The 16,746-nt window shown below is 51.7% G+C and overlaps 1 protein-coding gene across 2 annotated transcripts in view; it reads right to left on the bottom strand.

Annotated features, from left to right (window-relative positions):
* Positions 1–14,323, bottom strand: part of SLC37A1 (solute carrier family 37 member 1) — a 42,843-nt gene extending 28,520 nt beyond the window's left edge. Inside the window, exons 1-5 of one of the 2 annotated variants that reach the window (XM_059686535.1) lie at positions 14,185–14,323; positions 10,699–10,922; positions 3,235–3,316; positions 1,550–1,682; positions 835–913 (exon numbers count right to left, since the gene is read on the bottom strand). In XM_059686535.1, the coding sequence (XP_059542518.1) occupies positions 835–913; positions 1,550–1,682; positions 3,235–3,316; positions 10,699–10,754 (350 nt within the window). In that variant the 5' untranslated portion in view covers positions 10,755–10,922; positions 14,185–14,323. Of the gene's footprint in view, positions 1–834; positions 914–1,549; positions 1,683–3,234; positions 3,317–10,698; positions 10,923–14,184 lie in introns of those variants that run through there. The other variant, XM_059686536.1, reaches the window with a different exon arrangement.
* Positions 14,324–16,746: the final 2,423 nt, after the last annotated feature.

Raw genomic sequence — 16,746 nt, 5'->3', positions numbered from 1 at the left:
TCTCCAAACAAAAACCTCTTGGGCTAAAGGCCTTACTTTCTATTATGCTCATGCCCCCCACAACCCGGCTGGACTGACATCATTCCAGTATTTAACCCGCCCCCAACATGTCCTGTTACTCATTTAACATGTACCGCCTTCCTAGTCCGTTCAAGAATGGGAGCAAGGAGAACCCAGGAGAGTAATCACGTGTGGCAGACGCTGGGCATGCGCCACGCGCCGGCACCGTGCCGAGCGCCCTGCATGCATTAACGCATTCAGCCCCACCTGTCCTCTGGGGTGAGAACGACTATCTCCCCCGTGTGCAAAGCTGTACAGGGACTTGCCCACGGCCACATGAGCAGGTGGTGGAGCCGGGATTCAGATCCCAGCAGTGTCTCTGCATCCTCACCCGCACAGCCCCTGCGCTCAGGTGAGGAGCCTGTGTGTGCTGAGCAGGGTGTCCCGGTGGACACGTGCAGCACACACTTGGCAAACCGTGGACTCAGTGATTTGGGACACGTAAACAGATGGCAGCGCCGGAAAGCAGAGGCGAGGATGCGCTCTGCTGAGCATCACCAGGAGCCACCACCAGCGCCCTGCTCCTCAGCGACCATCCCGGCAGGGCTTGCCGTGTGTCCGGAACCCAAGGCCAGGAAGGCATCGTGGAGAGTCCTCCCTGCCCAGCAGTGTGCACCGGCTCTCACTCTTTCCTGGTCTCTGAGAAGAGGCTGGCAGGCAAGGGGCTGCAAGCGGGCCTCGTGTCACGCATCCTGCCTTCGGCGCACGCACCTGAGAAGGCTCTGCATGGAATGGTGTCACGGGCCAGGGCCCCGCCAGCTCAGGCGGACCTACCTCAGGTACATGCCGATGGCGTACGCGCACAGGAAGGAGTAGTCCAGGGCCCCGAGCAGCTGCTGGTAGTTGTCCTGATCTGCACGGTGAAAAGCGACAGGCGGAGGTGAGTGGTGCTTAGCTGTCACTCAATGTCAGTGCGTGTTCCCGAGGGGCAACAATACACAGAACCTCTGCTCTCCGAGGAGGGTGGAGAACGTGGCGGATGCGTGCTGCTGGGCTGCTTGGCGAACAGAAATACAGCCACCACATTCCAAACAACCACTAGGCAGGCACTGTTCCTGTGGATAAACCCTCCTGCCCCAGGGTGAGCATTCATTTCTTCATTTCCTCCAGCACCCGCCTGGGCCAGCCCCGCACCAGGCCTCGGTAGTCTCTCCCTTCCACCCCCAGTCTGTGCTCTGCGCGCCTTAACTTCCCACTCTGACAAGTATGCCATGCAAACCGTGGTCAGATGTCCCCACTAAGAGGATCTTTGTTCGACGGTAACACTTCTGCACACAGGCCCCGTGACAGGGCAGCGGCTGGGGGAGTGGGACTGTGGTAGGTCAGCTCCCTGGACACAGTTACCCTCGAGGACATGGGCACTGCGCTGAATTAGCAAGGCTGGAGGAGCCGGAGGAGTGGGCCATGCCAGCGTATCCCAGCGCCCGCGGTGGAAGAACCCTCCCTGTGGGGACAGCCCACTTCAGAGCTGCAGGAACAGAGAACTCACCAAATGGGGCCCAGCCGCAGTCCGTCTCATTGTCCGGGAGCTGGGGAGAGGGGAGGGCGCTGGCTTTCTGGCTTTGGCTGTTGACTCTGACTTCAGCCTCATTCTCGGCAGCGCAGTACTTGTGGAGCTCACCCTGGGACACCCACGGAGACAGAGGCCAGAGAGAAAGGGCACTCAGCAGGGGTGCAGAGTCAGAACAGTGCCTCCCCCCTTACCAGCCTTCTTAGGGGTCCTGGCTCTAGGGGAGGATGTCACCGTGGGGCAGTCTGCCTGGGGACCACAGAATGCGGGCGGATACGGTTTCCCGGGCTCTCCCGCAGACCCGCTCCCGATTATACAGAGCAAACACAGCATGTCCGGGGCACCAGAGAGGACTGCTCAGAGCAGCTATGCAGCTGAACGCTGACTGCCTATCATCCTCAGACCGCCTGCCCTGTCATCCTGGGCCACTGCCCATCATCCTCAGGCCACCTGCCCAGAATGGACCAATGGGTTCATCTCGCTAGATCTATATGGCTGGGCTAAATGCTGCGGCGATACAAGAGAATAGTATGCAACAAATAGGATACCCCCCCAAACAATAAGCCTGACACAAAGGAGCTCCAAGGGTAGGTCTCTATTTCCATTTGTGATGTTCAAGGACAGGAAAATGCCTCCATGGCGACCTTGATTACCATGGCCGGGCACAAGGAGACTTCTGGGAGTTGGCAAAGGGCCAGAGCTCGACCAGGTGATGATTTCCTGGGTGAGCATGGTGCATGGGACTCATTCGCTCTGTGCTCATGTGGCTGTGTCATCATCACCAGGGCACTGCCCTAAAAATCTAGCCAAGGATTCTGCTTTACAAATTCTAAGTAGCTATCTGCCAAATAGCTTTCCTCAGCAGACCACTGACAGGGAGTGGAGGAAAGGCTGCAGAGGGCAACAGAATTAGTCCTGGGTCAGTGTCCTGCCAACGATGAGAAAGTGAGGGAGGGACAATCGATCTGTAATGAGCTGTCTTTGGCAAAGGACAATTTCCTTGTTCCTCCTACAATAAAGAGTCAAACGCCACCCAAGCCTGTTGACAATCTATAGGCAAAATGATGGAATTCCAACAGGGTCAGAAAATTATCTTGCTTTTCCCCAAGTTATGACTGGCTATTATGTAGGCTATAAAATCTTCTTTACTCAAAGTCGAGTTTAACTGGCTATTATGTAGGCTATTATCTACTCGAATCTTCTTTACTTAAAGTCTAGTTAAATGCTAGTTTAACAGCTTCCTGCCCGCCCATCACGCAAGCAGGAACTCGGCGTTCTAAGAATAATGAAGAGTCACCACCACAGCCCAACTCAGGGTCAAAGCATGATGATCATAGAAGCGATTTGGGAACAATTTAGGATTGGATGTTTTGGAAAGAAAAGTCACACAAGAATAAATATTGAACTATACTTTAGGATTCTGAAACTGTCAACTAATATTACTGAGAGTATACTATCTTCGAAAGTATAAATCCTAAAACATTTTAAATTCAGAAAAGAGAAACTTAAAAAGCAAAGCTGCAAAATAACTTGCTTCTACATAATTCATTTTCCCCATTTACCTTCCCTGCCCCCCCTCCCCTTGTCAGTTGTCTCTTAAAGTGACTAGTTCCTTACAGAGATTACAGGCAGGATAAGAAACTAAGTGTTTTATGATTTCTTACCTTAACAATGCTGATAGGTTTTCGAGATAAGTGGAAACTTGCATACAGCAAAAATGTCAAAATGAAAATGAAGGTTCGATACCTGAAACACAAAACAGTGTAGGAAATGATGCCCAATAACATTAGCTGCATGAGGAATACATGGCCACTGTAACTCTTAAATTTTCTTATGCTGCATATTATTCATTCAGTCATGATCAAGTATTGAATCCTATTGATCATCCTATATAATAAAAGGCTAATATGCAAATTGACCCTAACAGTGGAACGACTGGTCGCTATGATGTGCACTGACCACCAGGGGGCAGACACTCAATGCAGGAGCTGCCCCCTGGTGGTCAGTGTGCTCCCACAGGGGAAGTGCTGCTCAGCCAGAAGCTGGGCTCACGGCTGGCGAGTGCAGGGGCAGTGGTTGGAGCCTCTTCTACCTCTGTGGCAGCGCTAAGGATGTCCGACTGCTGGCTTAGGCCTCCTCCCGACATGGGCCTAAGCCAGCAGTCAGAAATCCCCTGAGGACCCCAAACTGCGAGAGGACACAGGCCGGGCTGAGGGACCCCCCCTGAGTGCATGAATTTCATGCACCGGGCCTTTAGTATCACTATAATATTATATTTTAAAAGTGAGACTTCTGTTCAGTCCAAATTGAAACTATTTAAACATTCATTAAAAAAAAAACACTATAAATGCCCTAGCTGGTTTGGCTCAGTGGATAGAGCATCAGCTTGTGGACAAAAGAGTCCTGGGTTCGATTCTGGTCAAGAGCACATATGGTGGTTGCAGGCTCCTCCATGGCCCGGGCCCTGGTTGGGGGTGTGAAGGAGGCAATGTGTTCTTCTCACATCGATGTTTCTCTGTCTTTCCCTCTCTCTTCCACTCTCTCTAAAAGGTCAATGGAAAAATATCCTTGGGTGAGGATAAATTACAACAACAACAACAAAACAACACCATAATCAAAAGAGAAATCTGGGACTCAGAAGATGAACACATGTTTACAAAGCAGACAGAAAGGAATGATTCTGTAGTCTGAAACAAAATTAACTGCAAGCTTCTTGTAAGCGGCTATCCTGGGCACTGACGATAATATTCTTTACTTTTTAGCTTCTATGCAACTTTTCCGAAGGACACAAGCAAGGCAGAGACACAAATATCTCACTGACCTCAATGAGAAAAACTGAGTGATGCTGACAAGCTATGAATAAGGCCAATGCATAAAAATACTGGCCAAAGCCCTGCTGCTCTTTCTGGTTTATGAGAAAAGCAGTCACAGGGTGGGGGTTGAGGGGGAGGGGGAGTGCTGAAATATATGGGCATCTAAAAAAAAAAAGATACTTTAGTAAGAAGATAAAAGTTCATTCCAGTCTAAAAATTTGAACCATGCTATTATGAAAAACATTTCTTAAGGGGAAAAAATACATCAGGAGGGAAAAGTATTTAGCAAGAGATAATGAGAGGGGCTCCCCCCAGGAGGGCAGGTCCTTCTGTGCCCTGAGACCCAACCCCCCACCCTGAAGAACTCATCCTCTTTCTGGCCTGGAAAGGCCAGTGACTTTCAAGTGGAGTGATGGCTCGGAGTGATAATTACCCAGGACAGAGGCGGGGAGATAGGAAAGAGGCAGGAGGGGCCCCAGCCCACAGAGAAGCCATGTCCACTGGCCGTGGTGGTGCTGGGACCCTCCTCCAGGCTCCATCTACAGCTGTGATTGACACCTCAAGGGCAGCTTTCCTCCAATAACACAAAGAATCCTAGGGATGCCTGCCTCTTTGGCCAGAAGGGGACAAATAAATATTTCTGGATCAGAAAAAAAAAAGGTCATATTTCAGGTGGGGAAAAAAGGTTGGCGGGACCAAGGGACTAGAACCTTTAACTGCCAGGATACCTGTGCCTTAGGGAGAGGAAAACACTCAGCAACTACTCCAGGAATGAGTAACGACATGCCCGCACGTGCCCCTCTTCATCAAGGAAACACACACTGAGGGTTTTCCTAGGATTGTTCGCTCTCCAAGCCCAGGCCAAGGACCAGATAGGGAAAAAGTAAAATAATCAGAAATGAGTGCATATTTTATCCCAACGGACAAAGACTACGCAGGTACAGGGGGTTTGTCCCAAAGTCCAGGCCTTTGTCCTTATGTTTCTGGAAACCATCTGCTGAGTCAGGAATGACATTCTCTCAGTTCTTTGCCTGAAGCTCTGTTATCCCATCTAACTCTAGGCTCCTATGTGCCTGAAGTTGCCAGCAAAGGAAGATTCTAGGCCATCGGAACTCTGTAAGCCCTCAATACCCAAATTTCCAGCCCACAGGCAGATTCGCTGGCTACTTCTGTCCACACTAGATGCAAATTACAAGGGTGAGTGCAGCCTATGGGGACCCTGACCTGCCCCATTTGGGTGCAGGGGTCCCTTTTCCAATCTCCACAAGGAGTATTTTGAAAAAGTCCTCAGACTGGGTTACCTTCACCCCCCCCCAAAACCGACTATGAAGGAAGTGTCTGGTGACAGGTATGGGACTTACCAGGAGAATCTAAAGTTCATAACCACCCAGCTAGGAAGGACTTTGAGAAAGTAGCTCTACTTAAATGGGCCGTGGGTTCATGCTCTCTGCCCACATAGAGTATTCTATTTATAAATATTCTATTTTTATTAAACATATTCACATATTTATAAAATAGAACAAATAACCCAGAACTGAAGAGCTCCTCCATATGTTCAGACAATGTCTAAAGAGTCCCGGGACCCGAATACACCTGCATTCTCAGGTAGTCAAGGTGTCTAGGGTATCGAAACGTAGTGGCAATCCCTGGGCCATTGCCCCCTTTCCCTGGGCCTCCATCTCCATCCCTGGGCCCCTGCCCCTTCTCTAACTGGGCCTGGCAGCACAAAGGTGGTTCCAGGACTGGGCCTCGTTGAGGGATGCCGAGCAGAGCACATGCCCAGGGACCCTCCATGAACACGTGGCCACAGAGGAGAGCAGCATCCGTTTCCAGCTGAACTGAATGTTCAGCTCGGTTTTGGGTGGAAGTGAAATACCTTGATGACTCAGCCAGCAGGTTGCCAGGTTCCCTCCGAAGCCCTTTTTATTTCTGCGGGATCATCTTGGGTTACGGGCTAAAGTCCTAACCCTCCTCAGTCCTTTGCCACTTTGTGGTTCTACCTTCATTGTCTTTCTTCCTTTATCATTCACCAGGCAAGGATTCTGGGTGATGTTTGTTTCTCTTTATCCATCTCGTACTGAGTTGCACACTGCCCCCCTAAATTCATGTCCACCTAAAAGTCTCAGAATGTGACTTTATTTGCACATGTAATTAGTTAGGCTGAGGCCATACTTAACGCATGTATGACCTCAAATCCAATGAGATCCTAAGTCCAGTGACTGACATCCTTATAAAAGCCAAGTGAAGACACAGAGACAGACGGACAGACAGGAAGACCCTGTGACAATGGCACAGGAGGGCAGAGGGCTGCCAGCCACCGCCAGAGGCTGGAAGAGGCAGGAAGGACTCCTCCCAGAGCCCGCAGTGGAGCGGCCCTACTGACACCTCGATCTCACACTTCTGGCCTCCGGAAGGGTGAGAATACATGTCTGTTGTTTTAAGCCGTCCAGTGTGTGGTACTTTGTTACAGCAGCCCTAGGACACTAATACAGTCCTCTGCTTTTGTGTTCTGTGTTACATTTAGGCTTGTGAATATTAAGAAAACACAATTGAAAATGAATGAGCGGATCCTTTCATTCATCAGTGTCCCACTTACTTTGTGCAGTAATGCCTGACTCCAGCATTCTCTGCATCTCCCAACACTGCAGGAAGAGTGTTTGGGTTAATCCCAAGTTTCTAGCAAAAAAAGCCCATCTTGACAATGATGGCACAGGACAGGTGCACTTTCCAAGCTTCCTGAGAAATGCTCCCAGCTGAAGAGCAGCCTGCTCCACGGTAAGACTCAATGCGGAATGTGTTTCCTCCTTTGCGTGTTATTTATCTCAGTCATATGCAAACAAGGATACACAAATGCTTTAGCTGAGAATCACTGAGCAGTCTTACTTGGCACCGAAATTAGCCCAGAGACACCCTTAATTTAGAAACAATGAGACCACACAGCTGTGATGCGAGTCCTTTCACAGCACCCTAGGGAGGCACATGACTCCGGTGACGTCAGCCTGATCACTTGGTTAAGGGGCTGCCTGCCAGACCCCCCCCCACCCCCCTTAGGGAAGCTATAACCTTTCTCTAAGTGACTAGTAAGGGATTTGTGGGAACACACTTTGAGATTAAGTAAATAAGCTCTTCCTCCAACTTTCCCCCAGGACTGTGCGTCCCTTGGCGATCCTCGCCTAAACGAAGCATTGCCAGTGGTGACAGATTGGCTGTCCAGGTCACAGACACCCCCGAGTCCTCAGGAGCTGCCCTTCTGCTGTGGGGAAGGGCTTTCCTTTCTCCCGCTTACCCACTTACTGAATTATAGCCGCGTGGACTCACTGAATTCCAATGATATTCAAAGGCTATAATCCATTACTAGTATCATTTATTTTAAATATCAACTCATCTCAGACTTGGCAGTGAGAGCCCTTTCGTTCTTAAGCACACCCTTATTTTCTGGCGTGAGATATTCCTGGCTCCCCTTACTTCCCCTGCCCCAGCGCTGACATAGCCCAGTTTCTGAAGATGCCCAGCTCCTTCTATGGGAAACGGCACATAGACACCAAGATCTGGCACCAGGTGTGCCCAGTGCTGTGGTGTGTTGCTGTTCCCAGGGCCTTTGGTGGGCAGGGATAGGACATTTTACACACACACACACACACGCGCGCGCGCACACACGCAATACACACACACACACACCACACACACACACAGAGGCATATATATCTAGTTCTCCCCTGCTTTCTCACCAGTTCCTCTTAATTCCTATCCAATGCCACACGATTCATTCAGTCCCTCCCTGCCCATATTTTTAACTCCTTCACCATCAGTGAGCAGCTGTTTCCCTTCTGTGGTATTCTTGACAAAATCTGAATCTAATCAGGAGGAAATACTAGATACATCCCAAACAAAAGACAGTCTATTAAAAAGAAGGCTTGTACCTCTCAGAAATGTCAAGGTCATAAAAGACAAAGAAAGGCCAAGAAACAGTCCAGATGAAAGGAGATTAAACTTAGAGGACAGCTAAATGCAGTGTGCAGCCCTGGACTGCATCCTGGGCCAGGAAGAAAGCTATAAAGATATTATTGGACATCTGGTAGGATTTTGAATATGGACTATGGATTAGATGATAGAACCTAATTGGTGTTAAATTTCCTGATTTTGATCTGTGTGTGTAGCTATATGAGAATGTCTTATTTAGAGGAAATATTTGCTGATGTATTTAGAAATAAAACAACATAATGTCTGTAACTTACTCTCAAGTGTTCATAAGGCATTTTACACACACACACACACACACACACACACACGCACGCACACGCACACACGCACACACACACGCACGCACGCACATGCACGCAGAAGCAAAAAGCACCAGTGCTTTGGATTTGTTTGCAGGTGGAGCCCAGGCCTCAAAGCTGCCCTAGGTCGCTGTGCTTGAGATTCAAAGCCCAGGAGAGAGACCTGTAGTCCCTACTCCCACCCCCGCCCCTGATTCCTCCCTGCCTCCTGCTGCACCTGCGCTGTGCGCTGTTCGAGGAAGGCCCTGGGAACAAGGCCTCGGCCTTGAGGGCCTCCACTGGTTGCCGTGAGACGGAAAGTCCTCAGACTCACCTGCCTATCCCAACTGCACACAAAGGAGGGAAGTCAAAGTGAAGCTGTAAGGGGGCAGGTGTGCTGGGTAGAAACACATGGAAAATGTCCTTCGTAGGAATGTTAAAGCCAGTCTCTTTAGATTTGCTAAGTCTCAGCTAAAAATAACTTTAAAAGGTCAAAGAGCAAGTTGGAGGCAGAGATGGAAGAGAACTGAGACAAATACTCTGTACCCTTGCTGCCCAAAGTGTGGCCAATGGACTGATGGCACATCACCTGGGAGATGCAGACTCTCAGGCCCCCCCCGGACCTATGAGTCAGAATCTGCATTTTAACAAGTTCTCTGGGTGATTCACATGCTCACTAAAGTTTGAGAAGCACTGCTCTATCTTTGTAGGGCTCACCTATAAAAAAAATAAGAATCTGTAATACACAGTTCTTTGTAACATTCTTTTAATTTTCTTCTGTGAGTTTGAAAATTATATCAAAATAAAGTTATAAAACCAAGAAGCTAAACTCCCCCCAAATAAAAGGTCAGTGTTGGGGCACTGGTGGCTAGATTTGCAGTAGGCATGAAATGAGTCAATGAGGGGACTGCTCTGGAAAGAGTGACATGTCTGAAGTCCCACCTGACACCCAGCAGAGGCCTGAGAAGATGCAAAGGGTGTGGAGGCCACAGATGGGTTGTCGTGATGAGATGAAGGGGTCCAGAATACGCCACTAGGGCATAAAAGTATTTTGAGGGGAAAGAATTTGAGGTCCTGAAATCTCTTATCTGTCTAAAAGCAGAGCCCCCGAAAGAACTCAGCTGTCCCAAGTCCCTCCCTGGGAGGACACAGTGGGACCGACTCATTACTGAAGGTGGGAAGTGTCCACATCACACCCACAGACACTACCAGCATTATCATCTCTCCCGTCTATTCTCCTAAGGCCCACGTACATTTCCAAAAAGGCACCTGCGTTCCCATCAGTGCCCCGTCCTCCTCCTCTCCCCCCATTAACGTGGCGTATTAGCCCCAAATTCTAATACCTCTTGGAGTCACATTTTTCTGTAAACTCCTATATATATGTGGTTGTTTCTTTTCTCTTGTGAATCTTTTTGTCAGTTTTCTTTGCATGCTCCCAATTACGGAACCAAAGAGGGCAGAGGAAAACTTTTCCTTCCCAAATAAGATCAGGAGGGGAGACACCACTGAGACTGTGGGTTAGAGGCCAGAGAGCCCAGCTCTAGACTCTGCCTTCACCATCGGCTTCCTCCAAGGGGCACGGAATTCATGACCACTCCCGCCCTTCCCAGAAAAGGATTCTCAGAGCACACAAGCAGGGTGTCTCGGAAGAGAGAGTTGCCTTCTGGTCAGCATCTAACTTGTTAAGATTTCACTTTCTCTCTGGGAGCTCTGCCCCAGTTAGGCCAGTCATTGAGCTCAGAGTTCATATACTTCTTTCATCACAGGCATGTTATAACCCTGTCAGTGGTCGGCGGTCATTTTTCTGTGGGAGCTGTGATTATTACAGAACCCACTGAAGACCATGAAGGAGTCCACATGCTACCTGTCAGCGCCAGAGCCAAAGACGGAGGACAATGGCAACGTTCCTCACAGCTTCCACCACCTCTCAGTGACTCCATGGTCACAGGGAGGACAGCATCCGTGTGCATTTTATCATGAAACCGGGAGAGCCGGCTGCACAGTGGCCCTCGCCCACACTCAGGGCCATGCTGGGGCCAGAGCCGCCAGGACTTACCACTGGTCCCGGGAGAATGAGATGATGAAACGAATGCCGGCAGGGAGTCGAGCCATTTACACGTGGACCTCAGAGCTTTGGCCACGAAATCAGACGCTTCATAAAGAGGTTAGTAATCCTGGCTCCCAGTCTCTCCCGTCTCTGCACTCGCACAGGCTGGAAACGAAGCGGAGATGTCCTGTTCGGCTTGAGCCCCCTCCTCCTTTCTGCAGAGGCTTAGGTCTCTACAATGAGAAAGAGGAGTTGAAAAGTCAGGGGTGCTGACAATGGCACCCTGGAGTCCGGGCAGGAGAACCTCCCCATACAGTTGTTAGCCAGCCCAGATCAAAGCTGGCCTACCCGGGGGATGGGAATGCCCACCGCCAGGGCCACTAGGTGGCAGCACAGCGTCTGCCTCGGGAGGGGGCGGGGCTTGTTCAGAGATCACTGAACTGAATTTCACATGATGTTCTGATGATATAAAAAGAACCACTGAGTTCATCTCTATCTGGAAGGCATCTAGAGATCAACCCATTCAACCTTAATCACAATACTCTGCAGAATATTGACATTCACGTGAACCCAGTATGCGCCCAGTGGTTACAGAGCAGGCCAGGGAACCGGACGTGTTCCATTCCACCCACGCTGGACCTGGCCACAGCTGAGCCACAATAACAGAGGGGAATGTGGCCTGGACCAGATGGCAGGCCATCAAACCAATCATTTAATTGTGGCTTTGCAACTGAATCAAAATGCATCTAAAGCTGAGGGAATGAACTTCACCTCTTAGCTGCCTCTCCATTTCTCCTGAGGCCACCTCAGAGGCCATGGGAAATGACCCCATTCTGAAGGCAGAGCTGAAGGCAGAAAGGAATGCGTAGGGGTGCCCCCAAACCGAAAAGGGGCCCCAGAACACCAGGCAGGTCTCCTGTCCCAAAGCCATGACTTGTAGTTTTCATTCTTCTATACTTGGCAACAAGGAGCCTTTGGACCAATGTGTTAAATAACACAATTCCCAGGGTATACAGAGCATGGGCCATTCTGTCTTACACTCACTGAAAAATCACAGGTTATATAATTTTTAAAAAGAAAGCTACTTTTGAGTAAACACTAATCTTGATTTAAAGAAGCTGATATTTATTTAATGTCTTCAAAACATTTCCTTGGGGTAACAGACAAATAACAGCAAACAGTTCAGATCTGGAGGACTTACACTTAGATTCGTAAGTGCCTGTCTTTTCAGTTAGACCTGTTCCCTGTGTTCATTCCGGCCATCACTAAATCAACCAACCAACCTCAACTCAATTCTGGTCAAACCTGTAACAGCAGCAACAATCCAGAAGGCGCTGGAAAAGCAATGGGAAGAAAAGCTTCCTTTCTTTTAAAATTGTGTGGGCTCTTCCTCCTGTAAACCAGGTGAGAGCAAGTGCTACAGCCTTGATCGTAAGAGCAATTAGGGCACGTGAAGACAGTGAGTTTACATGTGGGGTGTTAAGAGCTCAGTGTCATCCGGGGAGGGGTCGATGGGGGAAAAGGAGACCTATGTCATCCTTTAAACAATTAAAGAAAAAGAGCTCAGTGTCGTGAGTCCCCTTCCTCCAAAGTGCGAGCAGTGCCCTCAGCAAATCATGCCACTGAGCGCTGGCGGGACCTCGAGGCCTCCGTAGGTGAGCCCACGGCCATTCCGAGGAAGAGGCAGCCTGTGCTCACCCCAGAGGAACAATGAGGCCAGCTGCTGGACCAAGTGGGCCCAAATCTGGTCGGTCCAGTTTCCCTCAGTCCCCTCCCCCTCCACCTCACTTCCTGCGGCCCAGCCCCTTCAAGGAGAGGGCAGCAGAACTGGGAATCATTTGACTGGACCTGTTGTGGGCACACAGCCCAAGCACATCAGAGGGCTTTTGGAAAAATGGCTCTCACTGGGCGCCCCTGGACCTCACCACCACAGCAGGGAAAAGTGTCAGAATATCAGTTTCATTCTGTGGTCAGAGAGCAGCTTGGGAAACACCCATTAGAGCATCTTTATGAAAATGTGCAAAACACACGTTTTTCTACTTATCTTCCCAACAGCCCAACTAGTCAACCGTTAGGAAGTTAGCACTGGGGGCGGGGGGGGGGGGGGTGATCGGTGCAGCCAGAGCAGAGCCTGTGCTCTCCGGGAGAAGAAAACAGTGAGACTCGAAAGTAAAGGCCAGAGTAAGGTGGAAGGTCTTCCCAGAGCTGCAGTGCGGCTGTGGGTACTCAAACCAGCCCACGGGTGTTTTAAAGGGCCCATTAAAGACACAGTGTCTCCAGTGGATCTTATTTTAAGGCAAAGGTGGGTGAGAACTGCATGTCCCCCCAAAACGTGTTCTGAGAGAGGAACAACTACCTTTCCAGAAAACACTTTCTGTGGTTTGTGCTTTAAAGGCTCTGCTCCATGTGAACTATGAATGACAATGGCCCTAGCGCTTCCCTGAGGCTTAAATACAAAAGCGCATCCTCTCCTCCCAATGCAGGCCCAGCAGGGGCGAGGAGCCAGGGCTGGGGCAGCCGGCAAGCTGGATCTAAGGGAGTTTAAGGAGCGAGCAACGGAGGTAAACCTGGGCTAGTGGCCCACGCAAACCACCTCACACAATTTAAGTTCAAGGTCAGGCGAGCTTTCCGGGTAGTGAGCCCCGCAGAATAAAGGAAAGACAGGCTTAGGGTTCCGCCTTTAGAAGACTTTCCAGAGTCCTCCATTCAAATGCGTCTCCAGTCGCCTGCTGAGGCAGCTTGAAGCTGGGAGAAAGGAAACAGGCGCGCGGCGGTGGCCGGCAGCTGGGGCACTTTCTGGCGCCTCACGCCCTACAAATACAGAAGGCGCTGTCGCCCGTGTTGGCTGGGAGACTCACGGGCTCGGAACCAGCCGCTCAACAAACAACCCGAAGGCCCGGGTGCTGACGCGGAGCCTCCAGGCGGCTTTCCGAGGGCTCCTCCCGGTGCCGGTCCCGGCGCAGGTGGACCCGGCGGGCACGCCCACGTCCCCAAAGCGCGGCGGACAATGCGCGGGTCTCCCCCGGCCCTGTCCCTGGGCACCGGCTGTTGACTGTTATCACGGCCGGGGCGGGTGGGAAGGTACCCGGCGTCAGCTCGTGCCATTCCTGCCCGGGGACCAGCGCGCGGCTCTGGCCCAGCCCGGCGCCCTCGCCTCCACTTGCCTGGATGCCCGCTCCGCGCAGCCCGGGACGCCGGCAGGGGCGCCGCCACGCCTCGGGACCCCTTACTCCAAAGGCCTCGGAGAACGAGATCGCCCGGCCCGGCCACGGACCAGCACAAAGACGGGCGGAGGGGGAGCCGGGCGGAGGGGGAGCCGGGCGCAGGGACTGGGTCCCACGGGCGCGGCGCCCCCACAGCGCGGGCAGCGGGCGCCCCTGCCCACGGCGTCCCCGCCTGTCGCCCGTGGCGGCAGGTGCAGCGCGGCCGCGGCCCCGCAGGTGCAGGCGGCGAGGAGGGTCCCCGCGTGGATCGATCGCAGCCCCCGCGCCTCACCTGCGCCGCCGGGCCCGCTCCGCAGCCGGCCGGCTCCCGGAGCTTCCTGCTCGCGACTTCCTGGGGCGGCGCGAGGCCCTGCGGCCCTTTCGCTTTCCTGCGGCCGCGGGCGCGGCGGGCGGTGGCAGCGGCTGGGCCCCTCCCCTTTCCTCCAGTCTCTGCCTGGTCCTCCCCAGGCCTCGGGGCGGCCCGGGATCCCAAACAGCCCTGGGGGCGCCCTGGCCGGTTGCGGCCATCCCCCACCCCTTCCTCCCCACCCTCCGTCGCCGCTCCGGATTCTTGGGGCCTCCTGTGTCCTTGCACCTGGCATTTCTCCACTGGCTACCGGGAGCTTCCCAAAGTCCGTAAGGTAGGTCTGACCTAATGGCCGCGAAGCCAGGACCAGCCAAAGGGGGCCACCTAGGCCTCCCAGCCTTTCCGCCCGCTGCCCCTTCTCAAGGTTAAGAACCATGAAGCTGGCGCTCTACTAAGTGCACATGGGGCCACGGCCAGGCTGTGTTGAACCATCTTTCATCACACCTGTACACGCGTGGCACGCAGCTCACACGGCTGTTCTGGACTCCAGCCTGGCCCCAGTCCCTTGCACTGACACCCACCATTGCTGGGGCCTCACAGACAGTTCCCACGTCAACCCAGTATCAGTCCGAATTCCACTCTCGCTTCTTGCCAAACATTGACCTTGGGCAGCCCCGAGCAGGGCTGGATCATAGATGAGCCTGGGGGTACCCACAGAGCACTCCCAGCACACACTGCGTCCAACACAGGTACCAGGGAGGGCAAAGAGAGGCAGAAAAACACCTTGCCACAAAATTCCTGAAAGACTGCCCCTAATTAAAACAATCCTTAAGGCTAGAACCCACCAAGGCCAGGCTGTAAGTGCTCCAAAAGGTCTGTATGAACAGTGCCCTGGACCTCGAGGCACACTGCCCTGCCCTGCCCTGCCCAGAACCCCTTAGGCAGGCCTCCTCCCTGCCAGGCCTTATAGGCCCCTGCCCCCTTTCCAGAGCACCTTATACCTTTTCCTGTTGGTTGAGCTGGGTCATGTCAAATGCACCCCGTCTTTATGCTTTTGCGAAGTGTTTATGCAGAAAGGAAACCTGCTGGCCTCACTGTGGCCCCAAGGTACAGCAACAGGGTGCCTCCTACCCTTGCCCAGGGCCTCTGGACTTCTCTCTCTCTCTTTGGCAAGGACTCTTTCTGTGGAATTCCTCTCTCGGCCAATTCCTTCTCCTCCTTCCCTTAACGCTCTATTCCTGGGGATGCCCAAACCAGCCCAGTCTGCTTCCATCTGGCTCACACCACAGTCTGCTCAGGGCTCCTCCGCTCTCCTGGAACCTGGGCATCAGCCTCCCCACTTCCAAGCTCTCCCTCAGGCAGAGCTTTCCCAGCTGCCTCCAGCTGCTGTCCTGAAGCAGGTCGGATTCTGTCATTCCTGGACACCCTTCAGGATCCCTGTCGCCTGCAGGAAGGAGAGCACATTCTTTAGTACCTGGAAAACAAGACCTGAACTCATGTTTGCAGCCTCCTGCCCAAACCTTCTGGATGGCTCTGCAGTTTCCAAGACAAGCGCTTTCTCACGGGTCGGTGTTTCTGTCTTGGCCCTTCCCACCCCAGCCTTTCCTAGTGAGCACGAACTCTGAGGCAGGTCAGCATTCTCTGTTCTCTCCGGCCATCTTCACTGCACTTCCGGGCACTGTGGACACCTTTTCATCCTGACTTATCATGTGAGCCGGGACTAGTTCCTTCTAAATCTATCTTGGGGGTCAGAGAGATTCCCCAGGTTGTGCACTGACTTGGAGGACACCGATCCATGTTTGTAAGTGTACGAATGAATGCAGTGTGGACAGTACAGGGCATCCTGATGTTTTTCACATAGAAAATATCTGTATGGCACGCTGGGCAAAACCAGAGGGGACCTGGGTGGTCCAGATCATATTTGCTAATTGGAAAGATTAATGTTCTAATTTTATAAAGATTAAGACTTAGTTATTTAGCAAATATTAATCTTTTATAGGATTATAAGAAATACTTAAAACATGCATTAGAGGATTCAGTAAGTTTGTGTGAGACTCCCACATAGAAGTTCCCATTCTGAAATGAAAGCTTGTGATTGGTCCGACGAACATCCAGGCTTTATGTTGACATGGCTGCACACAAGCTCAGGACAGAGCAGGCAGCTGGGACCTCACTATTGAGACGTTTCTTCTTGCAGGTAGCTAACTTTGAAGCTGTTATTTACAATCACACAAATTTTACAACAGTTGAACTGATATTTAAAGAATCGACAACTCTCCCTTTTCTGTCATTGATGTATAATATTGACATTTCTGGTGAGAATTGACTGAATTTCCAATCCAGTTGGATTTTTCAGATCCAGTATTTCAAAATCATGACCAAGTGTGCCAGGCCAGCCGCGGGCTGCCCTCGGGCTGCTGTTGACACAGCGGTGGCCAGGGTTCCAGGTGCCCAGACTCCGGGCTGCCAACTGAGCACACTGCCTTGGCAGGGCCCTGCCTTAACCCAAACGTTCATGCTTGCTTTGCATTTGTTTTGATTTTATTT

Source organism: Myotis daubentonii, chromosome 3, assembly GCF_963259705.1.
Source record: "Myotis daubentonii chromosome 3, mMyoDau2.1, whole genome shotgun sequence".
Taxonomy (NCBI): Eukaryota; Metazoa; Chordata; class Mammalia; order Chiroptera; family Vespertilionidae; genus Myotis; species Myotis daubentonii.
This window is presented reverse-complemented; position numbering and strand designations above follow the sequence as displayed.